At 46.1% G+C, this 17,550-nt stretch overlaps 1 protein-coding gene across 7 annotated transcripts; it reads right to left on the bottom strand.

Annotated features, from left to right (window-relative positions):
• Positions 1–1,062: 1,062 nt before the first annotated feature.
• On the bottom strand, positions 1,063–12,277 carry LOC120684521 (F-box/kelch-repeat protein SKIP11-like). Of its 7 annotated transcripts, XM_039966371.1 has the most exons (7): positions 12,010–12,276; positions 11,725–11,870; positions 9,966–11,544; positions 7,590–7,764; positions 6,388–6,432; positions 6,141–6,257; positions 1,063–1,592 (listed from the first exon to the last, which is right to left on the bottom strand). In XM_039966371.1, the coding sequence occupies exon 3, from the start codon at positions 11,398–11,400 to the stop codon at positions 10,099–10,101; it is 1,302 nt and encodes a 433-aa protein (XP_039822305.1). In that variant the 5' UTR covers positions 11,401–11,544; positions 11,725–11,870; positions 12,010–12,276; the 3' UTR covers positions 1,063–1,592; positions 6,141–6,257; positions 6,388–6,432; positions 7,590–7,764; positions 9,966–10,098. The 7 variants fall into 7 exon arrangements, with proteins under 7 accessions (XP_039822305.1, XP_039822311.1, XP_039822309.1 ...); XM_039966377.1 differs by having other exon boundaries at positions 6,388–7,764; positions 12,010–12,277; XM_039966375.1 differs by having other exon boundaries at positions 6,388–7,764; positions 12,022–12,276.
• Positions 12,278–17,550: the final 5,273 nt, after the last annotated feature.

Genomic DNA, 17,550 nt, shown 5'->3' on the forward strand with positions numbered 1-17,550 from the left:
TGCAACATCCACACAAATTAAAACCTCACCTGAAAAAGTGTGATGGTTTAAGAAACTTTGCCTTTTGTGAAGATCAACCACAATTTTTCTGAGGTTTTGTAGGATTCAGTTGCAGGACTTGGTGATAAGAAATGATTGTGTTGCAACCACCATCAACTAATAAAGAGCTATGAAAGATATCAAATGGATAGGCACTGGACCTGTAGCCTCTAGGCTCCTAAAAGATATTTGAATTGACATACAATAGGCTGGCATGTCTAAAGGATGTTTAGAGGGCAATAGTGCAATATGTTAGGCTATGGGATAAATAAGATGCTATGAGAAAGGGCAAGAATGTCGCATTAAAGGGAGACCACATGGCCTTTTGGATTATAAATTCTCATTCTCAAATATCTAATGCGCCAATAATTTCCTAGGAATGTTGGATGGGCATAAATAGATAGAAACAAGGAATAACTGATTTGGAACAGTTATAACTCTCATATGTGGAGAAGGCTGGATAAATTGGATTGTAGTTTAGATGAGGAAAAACTATACACATCTCGATCCATGTGTATATATGCAACCTTAGTCTAGTAGTTGGGAGAACAGCTCATTCAGAATAACTGGAGTGATGATAAAAGCACTCAACTGTCCAGGTAACAAAGTTGCAATCTATGAAGAAAGTTTTCTCCCTCAAAAAGAACCGAAGAACTGCAAAAGCATAGGGGCACCTGAATGCCACAGCCACACCATGTAACACTTTACCAGTTTAGATGCAATGAGCATTCTATTATGGACCACAAGGGAACTAAAGGCATAAATACTTGCCAACCTGTAATTGCGGCCAATGCAAGAGCACCATTTTTTCCAACATGTAATGTTCGGTAACCTGCACTCATCCATTTCCTGAGATGACAACACCAACAAAGTTACGGAGTAATAGGCTTGTGACATAATTTTGAAGTCCCTATCGGCATCACCTTTTGCCTCCTACGGCAAATGGCAAGTGAAGGATACACCAAGACTGGCCTGAGTCCTGAGGCACCTTCACTTGAGTCTGGCTCAGTTGGACTTTTTCAATACATTTGGTAATGACTTCCCTTCTCAAGGACAAGGGCAACATCCAAAAAATAATTGAGTAATTGACACATCCTTCAGCCCATTGAGTTGCATCTAATCTAACTTTATAGGCTGTCACCTGAGCAAATTAATAGGGGGGCACACATCATTGGACTACAAACCAACAAAATATAGACACATCATGACCATAAAGCAGTGACATTGGCAACTTTATGCACCAAAGTAGGTGCATCAAGAACAATATACCGCAGGACAAATTCCTTAGCGATAACTTTATACGCCACATCTTGCTTTGGAGAGGAATTCCGAAAATACCCAAATTGCATATTTACATCATACCAACTGTGACTAAATTGGCTCAGACGTGTAAACAAGAAGCTTTTGGATACTCACCATTGATTTCCCCTGCATAGATTATTCATAGTGCTCAAGTTTGGATACTTGCCATCGAAACCTTCACCACCATGTAGCCACCAAGACAGATGCAGCTAATGGAGCGGTTACGCTGGAGATTCTACTAAACTTGAACCCTGCATCACATATGAAGGAAATGAGGAGCCTGTGATTAAACAATTAGTGGAAAAAATCAACAGCATGTAATTAAAGAACATCACCATCAGATGTGTAGGAGAGAATAATGGATTGTATATTCCTCCAAACCCTAAAAGGGTGGGATATATAGTTCCTATACATGGGCCTCTAGATGGGCCTCTATATATGGGCTCAATATACTCCAACACCCCCCCGCAGTCTGAACTACCGGCGCAGCGGTGTTCAAGACTGGACAACAAGAAAACTAACACCCCCCGCAGTCTGAACTACCGACGCAGCGGTGTTCAAGACTGTACAAAAAGAAAGTACAAAGGACAAAGACCCCTTGAAGCCACAACTAGCCACCTGCTACGTTGAGGCTGGAGCGAAACTCCGAGAAGATCGAGGAGGGCAGTCCCTTGGTGAAGATGTCAGCAAACTGGGAGGTGGTCGGGTCATGGAGTACCCGAACATCGCCGATGGCGACTCCGTCGCACACGAAGTGTAGGTCGATCTCCACGTGCTTCATCCGCTGGTGCTGGACGGGGTTGGTGGAGAGATACACGGAGCTGACGTTGTCGCAGTAGACGAGCGTACTCTTGGCCAGCGGGCTGTGGAGCTCTGCCAAGAGCTGTCGAAGTCAGGACGCCTCCGCCACGCCGTTAGCGACAGCCTGGTACTCCGCCTCAGCACTGTAGCGGGAGACAACCGGTTGCCGCTTGGACGACCAGGAGACCAGGTTGCCGCCCAGGAAGACAGCGTAGCCGGAAGTGAAGCGGCGAGTGTCCGGGCAGCCAGCCCAGTCAGCGTCGGTGTAGACCACCAGCTCAGAGGTGGGAGAGTGGTGAAGAACCAAGCCGAAGCCAACAGTGCCACGAACGTACCGGAGGAGACGCTTCAGCGCAGCAAGGTGAGACTCCCTGGGATCATGCATATGAAGACAGACCTGCTGAACAGCATAGGTGAGATCCGGCCGGGTGAATGTCAGGTACTGCAAGGCACCGGCAAGGCTCCGGTAAGCAGTAGGATCAGCCACGGGATTATCCAGATCAGCAGACAACTTCGCCTGAGTATCGACAGGAGTGGAGTATGGCTTGCAATCAGTCATTCCAGCTCACTCCAGAATGTCGAGTGCATACTGCCGCTGGTGAAGGAACAGGCCAGACGGGCGAGTCTCAACCGTAACGTCCAAGAAGTGGTGGAGCTGACCAAGATCCTTCATAGCAAACTCCTGCTGCAGAGAGGAGATGATGCGCTCAAGCAACTGCTGACTGGAGGCGGTGAGCACAATGTCATCAACATAGAGCAGCAGGTAGGCAGTCTCATCCCCACGGCGGTAGATGAACAGAGAAATGTCAGTTTTGGCCTCGGTGAAGCCCAAAGTCAGCAAGAGCGTGGCGAACCGAGAGTACCAAGCCCGAGGAGCCTGCTTCAGACCATAGAGGGACTTGTTGAGCCGGCAGACCATATCCGGACGACTCGAGTCTACAAATCCCGCCGGCTGAGAGCAGTACACTGTCTCTGACAGAGTGCCGTGAAGAAACACATTCTTCACATCCAGCTGGTGCTATCAGCCCGACGCATATGCATCCAGATCCACTTGCCGGTGACCACATTGCAACCAGACGGACGCGGCACGAGGTCCCACGTCTGGTTGGCAAGGAGAGCCGCGTACTCCTCTTCCATCGCGCGACGCCAGTGAGGATCCGCCAGGGCGTCGCGGACAGAGGAGGGTACCGGAGAGACCCGCGGCTCACCCTCGGTAGCGGAGAGAGTCGCGGCCTGAGACGCCATCCGCCGAGTCACCATGGGATGGATATGCCGAGGATCCCGATAGACGACTGGCGGGTGGAACACCTCCGACTCGACTCGAGAGCGAGTCGGCGGAGGCGGAGGCGGCAGCGGCTCCGGTGTAGATGGCGGGGGCGACGACTCCGGTGTAGGTTTCGCAGAAGCCTCCGGAGCCAGAGTCGGCGCCGGCGCCGGCGCCGGTACACCTACACCGGCCGAGCGTACAGCGGTGGCGCTTGAGTCGGCACCGGACAACGCTGGTACACCCGCACCGGCTGAGCGTACCGCGCAGGTGCAGAGGGAGGCACCGGGGCCGCGCGTGGCGCAGCAGGAGACCGGGGCCGCGCGTGGCGCAGCAAGAGACACCGGGTCCGTGCGCGGCACGATCGGAGGTCCGGGGGCCGCGCGTGGCGCGACTGCGGGCACCGGGGCCGCACTTGGCACAGCAGGGATCACCGGGAACGGTGCTGGTGTACCGGAAAAACCTGTAGGGAAAGGACAGACAGGAAAAGGTGGCGGAACCACCGGGTCAGTCGGAAACAGAGACTCCAGCTCGGGGTCAGGAGAAGGTGTGGAGGAAGTGGAGTAGGGAAAATCCGACTCGTCAAAGACGACGTGTCGGGAGATCAGGATGCGGCGAGAGGTGAGGTCAAAGCATCGGTACCCCTTGTGGTCAGGGGAGTAACCAAGGAACACACAACGAGTCGAGCGGGACACCAGTTTGTGAGGAGCAGTGGTAGAGGTGTTAGGGTAACACGCACACCCGAAGACCCGAATGTGGTCGTAGTGAGGAGGGGTACCGAAAAGAGCGTGGTGTGGAGTGGGAGCAGGAGAAACAGTGGACGGAAGACGGTTGAGCAAGTAGGTGGCGGTGTAGAGGCACTCAGCCCAGAAGCGCGAGGGCAGAGATGCCTGGATCAGAAGGGTGCGCACGACGTCGTTCGTCATGCGAATCATCCGCTCAGCCTTGCCGTTTTGTGGAGAGGTATACGGACAAGACATACGCAGCTGAACACCCCGAGAGAGGAAGAAAGAACGGGAGGTGGAGTTGTCGAACTCCCGCCCGTTGTCACACTGGATGGCCTTAACGGTGAGGCCAAACTGAGTGGACACCCAGACAAAGAAGTGGAGGAGGGTGGGGAAGGTCTCAGACTTGGCGCGCAAAGGAAACGTCCAAGAGTAGTGTGAGAAGTCATCGACCACCACCAGATAGTACTTATAACCAAAAAGGCTAAGTACATGAGAGGTCCACAGGTCACAGTAAACAAGATCAAATGCATGCGTCGCATGCGAAGAAGAAGAAGAAAAAGAGCCGAACATGATGACCGAGCTGGCACGCATGGCAGAGGGGCTCAGCAGGAGCCCTAGTACCAGGAACATCGACACTACGACTGAGTTGAGCCAGAACATCGCGGCCAGGATGACCAAGACGGCGGTGCCAGGTGGTGGAAGACGGCGTCGCGGCAAAAGCGGCAGACGACGAAGAAGGCGAAATTGGTGCAGCGGAAGAAGGAAGGCGAAGGGTGTAAAGGGGCCTCGTGCTGTCACACCGGAGTAGCGGACGCCGGGAGGCCGAATCCTTTACAGTGAGGCTAGAAGAATCAAACTCGACGGAACAAGAATTGTCAGCTGTAAACTGACGAATGGAAAGAAGGTTATGAACCATCTGAGGAGCAACAAGGATATTGGAAAGAAGAAAAGAACCAGGAGCAATGGAAAGAAGGTTATGAACCATCTGAGGAGCAACAAGGATATTGGAAAGAAGAAAAGAACCAGGAGCAGAACCCACAGCGGTGACAGGAAGGCAAGACCCGTCACCAATCATGATGGAAGAAGGACAAGAGGGGTGTGGGGGTCGGACAAAAGAGAGGATACCGGCATATGGGGTGGTGTGGAAGGAGGCACCCGAGTCGGCGATCCACTCGGTGCTGACCGGCGGCGTCCGCCCCATGGCGCCGAAGGACTGCGCCAGTGCGGCCTGGTCCCACCCATAGTCACAAAGTCCCTGGGTCGACCGGGTCGAGGAACGGGGTCGAGAGTCGAGGGTCGTCACTTTATAAAATTGTGGTACGAATGGGGTATATATCTATGGAACGATAAATTATTATGTGGAACGCGACCCTGATTCATCGGGGTCGATATCTTCGGATCGATGTGTCTTTATAAAACAAAAACTATATATGTGCTACTAATGAAGAAACTAATATGCAGAAGCATATAAGAAATGTATAAAAGAGTACATTTAGACCATGCTACACGTACTCAGCTCATTGTCTAACAAAAACCATACCAATCCACAGTCATTAACCTCCTTAGCCCAATTAAATCTGCTAGCAATGGGGCTGCGACCCCTTTTAAACCGGGACACGATACAACCTTGAATGGGACACTGACCCTCTTCGACCCCGACCCTCGAATCGGAACGGCGTTCCCGGGTCGAGGGACGAGGCATCGACCCCGAATCCTGTGACTATGGTCCCACCCCCCAGGCCAGGTCGGCTGCTGGCTGGTCAGGGGGCAGGAGGAAGGAAGGAGGAGAGGGGAGAGAAGGAGGAGAGGAGAGGAGGCGGCGGCGGCAGCTAGAGGAAGAGAAGGCTAGCTGATACCATGTAGGAGAGAATAATGGATTGTATATTCCTTCAAACCCTAGAAGGGTGGGATATATAGTTCCTATACATGGGCCTCTATACATGGGCTCAATATACTCCAACAAGATGTAGGGACTGATTCGATTCTGTTTTAGAGACTTGTCGCACTTGTAACACTATTTGTTTGATTGATTGTCTTCTGCTTTAATTTTCTTGGTTCTCCAGGTGAAGCACAATGCCATATACTTGTTCCATGCTTTAGTTTGTTCTCCACTGAAATTATCCCTAGAAAAGGTGTTTTTCTCTTGGTTAGTGAGAAGAGCAATCCATAGATATTTTGTCCCAATAAAAGAACATGAACATAAACTTGACATTCTTTTTTTTAAAAGAATAAACTTGGCATTCTAGAAATTACTTTGGGAGTAGAGCTGACGGATGAAAGCCAACCACTTTGTTAATACTGTGTTCAGAGAATGGGGGACAGATTAGTTGTAAAGATGCTATTCAATGTCAAAGTCAACCAATAGAAACCGAAGTTCGAATCAGATATAAACCCCAAAAAATACAATTTATGTTACAAGGTACCAAAAGAGGGAAAATAATAGAAGGAGCAAGTATGCCATCAAACCCAAATGTCACAGCGTTGTTAATGGGGTCTTGACAATTTGCCAAAAATTTAAACTCCTATATGATAGCATGAACCAAAAACAACCAAGAAGCAACTAAGTTCAGATAAACATTAACAAAGGTAAACTGACCAGATTGATTTGTTTTTGAAACATAGAAGATATCTTACCTCTATTATATTTGACACATTCTTCTGTGCGCATTATGTAGCCTATATTAGCACAATTTACCTTGGATGTAAATGAAGAAAGAAATGCTACTGAAAAATGTTCTAATACTTTCTACAACAGGAGCTAGAATGAGTAACTAAACTGCAGTTCATTTTAACCATAATTTGCGCTCTGTTAATAATATTCCAGTATTCCACAGGCAGCGCGCAAACCAGCACAATAATTTATCTAAGACATTGAGTCATTGACCTTACATGTCGCATTTATGTCAAAATGAACTTAAGGTTCGAATAAACTATGCCGTCGCACTACTCAATGGGGTGGTACTTATTGATCAGAAATGTTTTACAGCTTGCTCAAAACATTAGAGATGCCTTAACTGTTTAATGAATCTACATGTTTAGATACTTTTAAGTGCAAACCTTCACAGCTCAGGAAAGATATAATGTCCTGAACTCATGCACACCACCGAACCATATCCAAATATGGTCACATTTAAAAGTATTAACAAATTCATGACATCCACAAAATGGGCTTACATATGCGTGTCTAATGTGTCCTCTCATCAGAGAGTTATTATTCTTCTGCTAAGTCCACATATCAATTTTGGTATGATTGGCTATTATACAAACTAGACTACCCAACCACCAAGTATATGCTAAATTTCCCACACTAGTCACCATGCCTATAGTTTCATGAGGAGTTGAGGACAATGGGTATCATCCTACTTGTGCCCTTCTAGATAGTTTACCTGTTGAAGCAGGAAGAATATATACCTTTAAGCATTACAAAGGTTCTTCAATAAGCATGAAGGACGTACCCAGTGCCGTAGGCTCCCGCACTGCGCGGGGTCTGGGGAAGGTTATTAGCGGGAGGTCTTTCCCACACACCGTGCAATGTGTAGAGGCCACCGCTCGAACATGTGACCTCTTGGTTCACAGGCGGCAAGCACTACCACTTGCACCAGGCCGCCCTTTTCAATAAGCATGAAGGCACTATGAAAAAAATTGAGCCACCTTATATTAACCAGAGTGATGTGCAAGTTTAACAGGTTAAAAAATAATCATTGGTATCATAAATTCTCTTGACTGCTGGAAATAAAGGAAAGCTATAACAATAGCCATATAGCCATGAAGGACTTGCACCCTAGAAATGTGTTCCGAAAAGGAATCCCTCCCCGTATTATCATAAAATGTCAGAGGTATATATGATTTGCTTGGGAAAAAAAGGCTATGTTGTTGTTGTCAGAGGTATATATGCCCAGACAGATGGAAAAGAATAGCCAATTGCTAGCAATCCAGATGGTCACTTCAACAGAGTAATCCCTCAAAAAAAAAAGCTTCACTAAGATCATCTATCCTCCAAGAAACTTGGTCTTACAGAGACACCGATTATTGTGCAAAAGTTGCAGGTCATTTATTTTTAAGCTGTCTCTGGACAAAAAAAAAGCATGTGAACTCATCTATACCATTTCTTTTAACACTGATGCGCTTTTAAGACAACCCTACAGCTTAGAAACTGGTATGCTGCCACTCATCGGAAGTGCAAAGTGATCCACATCCCCTTTTTAATGGACAGAGGAATATAAGATCATTCTTAATAGAAGAAACAGGAACAGACTTCCGCAATGGTTACAGTAAAATTTGTCGTTTCTGCTCACCACTAGTATCTAATTTCATGTCAATGTATAATAATTTAAAAATTGTATTCATCCAATATAAATGAATAAAATACTCCATGTTTCAAGGATCTGGCCTAGGGAACACATTACACAACAGAATTAACTGATATGAGAAGAATAACATAACTATGCATGAACATGCAAAGGGGACCAAAACAAAAGAAAGCAAAGCATACAGTAAAGCACACAAGCCAGTAAAAGTGTACATAATCAACAAAATGTGCACATGCATACAGAAAATTTATTTCTTGCTAGTATCTATCGTGTATATATTTTACCTAACAGCCCCTTCAGTAATACCCATCAGCAGGAATCAAACGCCTAACGGAACGCCCATCATAGCCTCATAGGAAAACCAGAAGATGCCTCACAATAGGTTAAGGTTAGTCAGGGAGCTTCTACCAGAAGGGAACCCTTACATTATTAATAGGCGTAGATATTAGCCAGTTTGGTCATAGAGTAAACTTGAATGCAAATAATAGCTGTAGCTAAGTTAAACCTCCATGTTAAGCATAGACACTAAGCAAAATAAACAGACAATTCATGATAAGAGAACTTAGAAATAAATTTGCACTAAATTCATTGATTAAAAAATGCTTATCTTCTACCAAACATATGCTAGTGATTATTCCTTAATATGTAATATAGTTATATATCTAACGTGCAAGCCTTTAACTGGGCTCCTTCCATGTTGCTGCTGTGGTGATAATACTCAAGACTAGTAATCCTATATTCTTTTGATCTCCCTAGGATCATCCACTGCTATTTTGCGAAGGAATTGAAACTTTAGAAGCATGTCATTTTTATCATTCAAATGCTACAATTAGGATCATCTTGAACATGGAATAACATATACGCAGCATCCATTTAATGCCATCATCCATGCAAATGGTCAGGTGAGCTGCCGACAGGACCATGCAATATCAGCATTGAATAACTAGAGAGAAGGAAGGGGGGGGGGGAGGAGGGACATTAGCAACCTACAAGGAAAGAGATCTAACAAAAATATAGAGAGAAAGTTAAGGTGCCAACTAATCTCCCAAGACATTCACACATTCCAAAACTAGAATGTTAGTTCACAATGACCAAACAAGCTTTCCACACTCAAGAAGCAAACTTGAGAAAATCAATAAATCAGACAGATCATAATACAGCACAACTGATTAGTACTCATACTCTACGCATTAAATTCAAGGAAATGTCACCAATATTCAGTCACTATTAACCAAGTAAAGACAGAGAAAAGGCAACGATTGTCAACAAGGACATATTTCTTTCTTCCTTTATTTCTTACAATCTATGGGCAAATGATTTGCCAATGTAAGGCTACTCTCTGGAGCTAAAAAACTTTGATCAAGGTACCCAGGGAAGATCAAAATGTTTGAGGTTGCTCCAAATTATTAATCTAATGCTGCACTGCATGTCCAATTGCAGGCCCTCCAAATGGAATTAAAATTAAAATGAAGAGATTAGACATAAGCAAGTAAGAATCTACATGAGAAAGTTCTATCCAACCTTCAGCTCAGCCTAAAATTCCAGGGGGCAGAAGTTCCCCATCATGTAGTAAACAAGCTCAGCAGAATTTGCCTTCTTTATCCTTCCTTTTGGTCAAGATGTACAGTTTTGATAATGTAATAACCCTTGTATGTCAACAACTCATCACAGCACAGTTGTATACAAAGCTTCCTGAATGGTGGGTGCCAATGATCTTCCAATCAGGCAGTCCATTATTGGGTACCCAGGAACAAATTTCAATCACTCCACTACCACCGACACTGATTCCACCAATGACAATGAGCATATCTCCACAGCTGCGAAAAGCCAAGCCCCAGCCATGAACTGATGTATACCTCCCAGGTAATGATCCAAGAGTGATCCAAGCATTATTTTCCTTATCATACTTTTTAACCTCCTTTGATGCATAATCAGCAGCATAAAGTTCATTATTCACAACAGCAACAAGAGGTGGAGCACCGCTCCCACCATTAAGGCCTTGTGCCATATCTGGGATCAATCGCCAGGTGCCATTCTCCAAATCAAACTCCTCAGCACAACTAAGGATCTCATTATGTTTCTCTGCCTTCCCCCCAATGACATAGAACTTGCCATCCATGAAGAAACCAGAGCACATCTGCCGCGCCCTGTTCATGTTTGGAAGAGTGGTCCAGGTCTGCATCTCAGAATCATAAAGCTCAGCAGAGTTCAATGTACCATTCTCACCGATACCACCAGCTACAATAGCCTTCTCACCAAAGCTTGCTGAGCCAAACAAGCACCTCGGTGTGTTCATCATCTCCCCAGTTGTCCAGGAGTTAGTTAGAAGGCTATACCTCAGCACAACATGGGCCTCCACCCTCCTCCCAAAGACAAGGATATTGGTGCCCACAGCAAGGGATTCTTTATCAGCAAGTGTAAAGCATTCTATGGCAGGCATGGAAGTGATGCTGAACCACCGTTGGCGGCATGGATCAAAACCATCCCACTCGAGCACATTGCATGAGCAATAGATCATCTGCTCGACAATCCGGGCCTCCCGTCTCAACCTATAAAGCTCCCCGGACCTTACAAGGGAGTAGAAAGACCGGTTAACAGATGCCACGTCGTAATAGTAGGACCGGGGAAGACGGAGCAGGCAGGAGATGGTCAACTCCCGACCAATCCCGCCGATGAGCTCACTTGTGTTGACTTCGCCGTTCTGATCAGCATCCTCCATCTCAGAGCCCCAAGATTCGATTGCAGGACTCCCTGAACCACTGCAAACCTTATTCTTCTTGCTATAACAATTCACCGGAGCCTTCACCTGTCCTCCTTTCTCTGACCAAGCCACCTGCAGGCTCTCAGACACACAGTTGCTGCTTCCAGAAGTGAGCTTTTCAGAGAGGGTCAAATCAGGTGCCGAGCTTGATGAGCTTGCTGAATCTAAGGTCAATACCTGCTGGTCCCTCAACATAACCAGAACAGCCTTCAAACTTCACAACGACTCTACAGCAATGCTAAAAGCTGCATGAATCTTCCAGCAGCCAAATCTACACAAGCAAACTAGTTGCAAGCTGGAAACGGTCCCTTTTTTCCCTCCTTAAATTCAGGGTTGAACCTGCAAATAGGAGACCACACGACGGTCAGGTGAAAACGCAAAAGCACGAATAACGGCAACAGTTTCGGCTGCAAGATCCAGAGCACCGAAATTCTTGCATCAAATACTCCAACCAAATCTCCCCTGCCCCCAAAAACGCAGCAAATCACGAACGCAAATAATACAAGTAACCGATCTTACCTCCGAAGCGATCAAGGAATGAGCGCAATCAGGGGAACCGATCTCGAATTGTGCGAGAAGTAACATGACTCGCCGCCTCGCCGCCCGTGCATTCCACCGGCAAGGTCTGACCTTCAACCGCCGCCGGCAGCCCGGCACCTGAGAAGCTGCACCAAGATCCGGCCTTTTCATCAGGAGCAATCAGGAGAAAAATATCCCGTAGGAGCCCATCGGGAAACTCAAGAAATCACGGAAATTCGCCGGCAAATCAAGGGACAAAAGAAAAGGAAAGACAAGACAACCCACCGGGTGACTCACAGATCAGTCCAGCGCCATTGGCGCCTCCCGCAGCGGCGCGCCGCCGGAAGGAGAACAGTGGAGCCGCATCCCGGGCGCCGCCGAGCCAGAGGCCTCACTGTGTTTATTTATCTCTCCCCTCACCTGGCAACCTCCCCTCTCTCCCTGTTTTTTCCTTCCTCCCTCCTCCCCCTTTCTTCTCTCTCTCTCTCCTCGGTTTTTGTATTCTATCAGCAACTCCAACTGTGAAAGGGAGGGAGTGGAAGGTGGCGATGGTCTGATGGAGAAGGTTTGGCCTTTGGCCCCGTATTTATATTGGTGCTTAGGCTTTACCGTTTTGCTAAAATCCATGGATGCCACAAGGTGCACATGAAGAGGTCCAACTTTATTTAATTCAAAAACAGAGTCCAACTTTATTTGTTGGAGTTTTGGAGCTAGAGTGACGATAAATTGTTGGAGTTAGCATGACAATTAATTGTTGGAGCTAGACTGATGATGTGTGTTGGTGTTTTCTTGGTTGTTGATCAATGCTGGCAATAGAGTGACATGTATTCGGCGCGTCGTTTTTTTCTAGCTGTTTTTTATGCCAAAGGATATGCATAAGATGTGGCTCTAGCTCTAGCTTTACTTGTTAGTGACATAGTGACAACTTTAGGGTGAGGTAAGAAACATAGATGGTGCCTACAAATGATTTTAATATTTTCTATTAATGCTAGAGACATACTAATTTGGTATTTAATCGTTCTTAATTTTATTCTGTTTGGTGAAATAAAGAGGTATGCATTTAATTTACTCTATCTTCTTTAGCATTGAAATATAAACCCAACTAATGTACCACGGGTCGTAAGTTAGACCGTCCGTACAGCCACCCTCGATTAGGAAATCAAGTGGAGCTAGTGGCACACTCTTCTAAAACTAGTTTCCTATTCTAGTAAATTTGTTTTTTTTTTCACATTTGCCTTCCTTGTGTTGTGGTGCATTTTGCCCTACTCATGCTCCTCACAATGTGCTGGCTACCTCCTACTTGATTCACCAAAACTGCTTAAAACAACAAAAAGAATGAAAAATGGTGTGTGAGGTACTCGGCAAAATTGCTTAATGAATTGTATTGTTATGTTTAGATAGAACAATATTATTGCTTACTGGGGAAAATGTAAGATACGAAACAAAATTGCTTAATGAACTATACTTTTATGCCTGTATAGAATATTACTATTGTTTACTAGGAACCAATATTATTACCTCTCTAGAACTGTTTTGCTGAGAACCAACATTAAAATGGATATACAAGACTGAATAAAGATGTAACTAACTCGCACACCGCCGTTGCCACTCCGAGCCCTGCTGTCGTTTCTCCGCACCCTGCAACCTGCATCGCATACTGCCACCTTCATGCCACACGCTATGGTCACAGCTGTATGCTGCACCCCTGTGGCCCCTCGCACAGCATTGACATTGTCGCGGCTCCGCCAAGCACCTCCATGGCTTCCGCACGCCGTAGGGGAAGGAAGATGGCCCCCGCACGCTGTAGGGGAAGGAAGTCATAGAGGGGAGGCGCAACAAGGGAGGGGAGACATGATGAGGTGAGGGAGGGGCTGTGGCTCCTCACTGCACCACTGTAGCTCATCGCTCCGCATGCCATTGCCGTGGCTCTGTGCCGCACCGCGGCGTGAGGCCCCTCGCACGGCAACGCCGCCGCCATGGCTTCGCGTAGCACCACCACAGCCCCCTGCACCGCAGGGGAAGGACGGCGGGGAGGGGAGGCGTGACGCACTACTACAGTAAATTTAACAGAGTCGGTCAAAATTGATTTTCTGAGGTGATTATAGCAAATGCCTCAGACCTATCGTCACTGTTAATCGAGCATTTACTAAGACGGTTAAGCAACCGCCTCGGTTAATGCTTATTAACAGAGGCGGTTGTCGTAACTCAACCGCCTCTGTTAATGGCTATTAATAGAGGCGGTTTCTATAATCCAACCGCCTATGTTAACTGTATTAACTGAGGCGGTCCCTTTATGTCTGACCGCCTCTATTAATACTTTCACAAATAAAAAAAACCTTATTTCATTTGTGATTTGAATTTGAAACACATACAAAATTTGAATTTTAAGCACATACAAAAATCAAATCAGTAGATATGCGTATAAAGGATAAAAACATATATTACATCCATTCATATGAATATCCACGATCGATACATGCATGTCACAAAGTTCATAGTTCACTAATAATACAAGTTTACAAAAATCAAAAGAGATCCGGTAAATTGTAGTCGATCATGTTGAGCTCGGTTCTCCAGTTACATAGGGTATTAACAGAGGTGGTTGTACGGCCGGCAGGCCGGCCACCATTAACAGAGGCGGGCTGCCGGCCTGCCCGTCTTTGTTAATCCCAAATTGTAGTAGTGATGGGTGAGGGAGGGGTGGCAGGGGGCCGACAGGGGAGGTGAGGAGAGAGAGAAAGAGAGAGAGGACTAAGGAGAGGATGGATGGGGGGAGAGAGGGAGATGAGAGAAGTGAATTGGTGGGTTGTCGGTTGATTGGACTGGCATATGCAGGCGGGCCGTGCGGACGTCCAAACGTTTGTCTGGACTAAAACTAGTCTTTACCTTGAAATATTATCTTGCATAAATGAATTCAAGATATTTTATTGATCTACCTCCCATATGCAGATTTATATATAGCATTATGATTTTAGATTGGATTATGGACAAAATAGTAAATTCGTGTATATAATACTCAAAATCTATTGATAGCACATATTTTATTATGGATCACACAACTACTTTCTTAACAATGGTTATATAATTTATATGGCAAACACATACTTTCTCGTTGCTTCTTCTAGCAATGAAATACTATATATCTTTCATCAATGAATTTTGTCGTGGGCTTTTGGGGGTACCCACAGCCGGGTGGCGGAACGCACCCGCCTATTCCCCGAGGGGGAGTACTCGGGGAAGTGCTAAGCTATTAGGCCGATCTAGCTTGGGGGCAAGAACGCAAGAACACACGGATTTAGAGTGGTTCGGGCCGCCGGAGCGTAATACCCTACGTCCACTGTCTGGTGTATTGCACTATATATGAATGAGTCTATCCTCTGCCCAACCGGGCTTCTCCCCGGGCCTGAGTCCTTCTCTAACGGGCGTCTCCCTTTTATAGAGCAAAGGAGGACGCGTACACAGGCGTTGGACCCCGACAGGTGGGCCCAACAAGGATGTATACTATACTGGAAAGATACTAATGGTGCTACAGTGTTGGGGATCTCTTCTCGGATACGCTTCCTCGTCCTGTAGACTCTCTGACCGAGGGGAGTCTTTATTTGTCCCATCGGCGAGGCGCCCGTTGGAGCAATGTAGCTTGCGGCGTAGTCTGTCGAGGCTACCATGTAGGTGCCTTAATGGGCGAAGCCGAGCCGTCGTATCCAACTGGCATAGTAGGCTGACATATGCGGAGTAGGCGGCGCCAGCGACTGCTCTGTGCTCCTTGGTAACATGTAACCAACAGTGCAACCTGGCCAAAGCCGCCTCGGGCTTTGCTATGGCATTGCGCACTTCCGCCTACTGCATTGAATGCGGTAGGTAGGCGACTCTTCCAGTGGAAGTCTCGCGGCCCCGCGCGCGTGCCCGCACCTGCGTGCGGGCACGTGATACGTGGCGGTTCCGGACCAGCCACAGGCGGGGTGTAAGTTCTACTCCGCTGAGGGGTCCGGATAGTGTATGAGGGTCCGGGTCTGGGACCCGGCAGGGGTCCGGTACTCCTGGGAGGTCCGGGACTCCGCGGGAGGTCCGGGGCCCCAGCTGTTTTGGCTGAGGGCTACCCCCGGGATATGTGGCGCCACCAGACCCTCTCCAAGCGGGGAGCGGGTCCGGGGCCGTATGCCGGGAGAGTATGGCTCCGGACTACAGGGGTCCGGATGCTTGGTTGTTAGGGCGTAGTTAACGACAACTTCGAGACTCTTGCCTAGACTCAGCAAGAGGGGATACTTTCTCATTGCTTCTTCTAGCATTGAAATACTATATATCTTTCATCAATGAATTTGGATGGACCACGATATTGCTAGGGGTGATAGTTACATCCATAGGTTGTCTTGATGGACAAATGTGGACTGTTTTCACCCACTTTGAGGTAAAAATAAATGCCAATATCAAAATTAACAAAGGTTCAATCACTAATGCATATATGATTTTGCACACCACAAGATTTGAAGAAATGAGGAGCATCATATATTTTAGAAGTCTTATCTTTGCTTTTGCATACCCAATACAAGGATTGATTAAAGGAATTTCTAAAACCATTGCACTGAAAATGTAACTCCCACGGTTATCTGGTACGTAAATAAATTGATAAAACCCTTCTAATTCTCTGTGGCAACAACTTGTCTGTTCAGTACTTGTATCATCATCCGTTTGGGGATATAAATTGTATTGAAAAAAGGTACAAGGACCTATGATGCACCAACTTCAGTCACTATGGAAAAGTATGTATATAATAAATTAGCAGGTAGGCCAGCAAATGGTTTATTTTTGTGCATAGACACTGTGGTATTCATAAGCTAACATTCTTAATTAGATGAGAACAACGATATCTCTATGTGTTCGTGACTTCAGAACCCAAAATATAACAAGTTGGGCACCTGTACCGTGGATAGCATTTAAGCTGCATAGAATGTCCACTGATCTTCGAGTCAAGCCGCAATCTATATAATTCGTTCAAAATTGCCCATCTTGTGCATGCATGTGTATAGAAATACTAAATGACCCATTTATCTGGAAGGCCTGCACACGCGTATCGTTGCAAGTCACAAGTCACACGAATTTTTCACGCGTAAATGCGCGCGCGAGGATTCGAACCCATGACATCCAACCTCACGCGTTAATTCACTACCATCTCACCTACACATCACATGTGACTAGAGGGGAGATTCATTCCTTTTGATGTAATCCGTGGAGGACCATTTAGTACCGGGTCAAGAAACCGACCGGTACTAAAGGGTGACCCTTTAGTACCTGTTGGTGTAATTGGCCAGTACTAAATGGCCGCGCCATTTTAGTACCGGGCTAAAACACCAACCGAGACTTTTAGTACCGGCATGTGTCTTGGCCCGGTATTAAAATGGCTCTGGCCGCTTTTAAATTTGGACCCAGTACTGAAAATGGCTTCGTGCCAACTTTAGTACCGGACCAAATTATGACCGATACTAAGATGCATGGATGAATGATAATTTTTCTTGTACTATAATTCGTTCGATTTTTTTTACTCCAAGTTTGACAACTCATTTTATTCAAAAAAAATTATGCAAAATATCACCTTTTTATTGTGGCTTGCTTTATTAATAATAAAATTTCTTCAAGAATAATTTAAATTTGACTAAATTTGCATAAATTTTTTGAATAAGATGAGTGGTCAAACTTGAGGTCAAAAAGTCAAACAAATTATAATTAGAGTGGAGGGAGCTATCTAAGAATCCATTTGATCTAGTTCTCCTTTCTCATGTGGGGTTACTTTCCTCCGAATTTAAGAAGTTTTTTTATTATGAATCAGCCGTA

This window comes from Panicum virgatum, chromosome 8N (genome assembly GCF_016808335.1).
Source record: "Panicum virgatum strain AP13 chromosome 8N, P.virgatum_v5, whole genome shotgun sequence".
NCBI lineage: Eukaryota > Viridiplantae > Streptophyta > Magnoliopsida > Poales > Poaceae > Panicum > Panicum virgatum.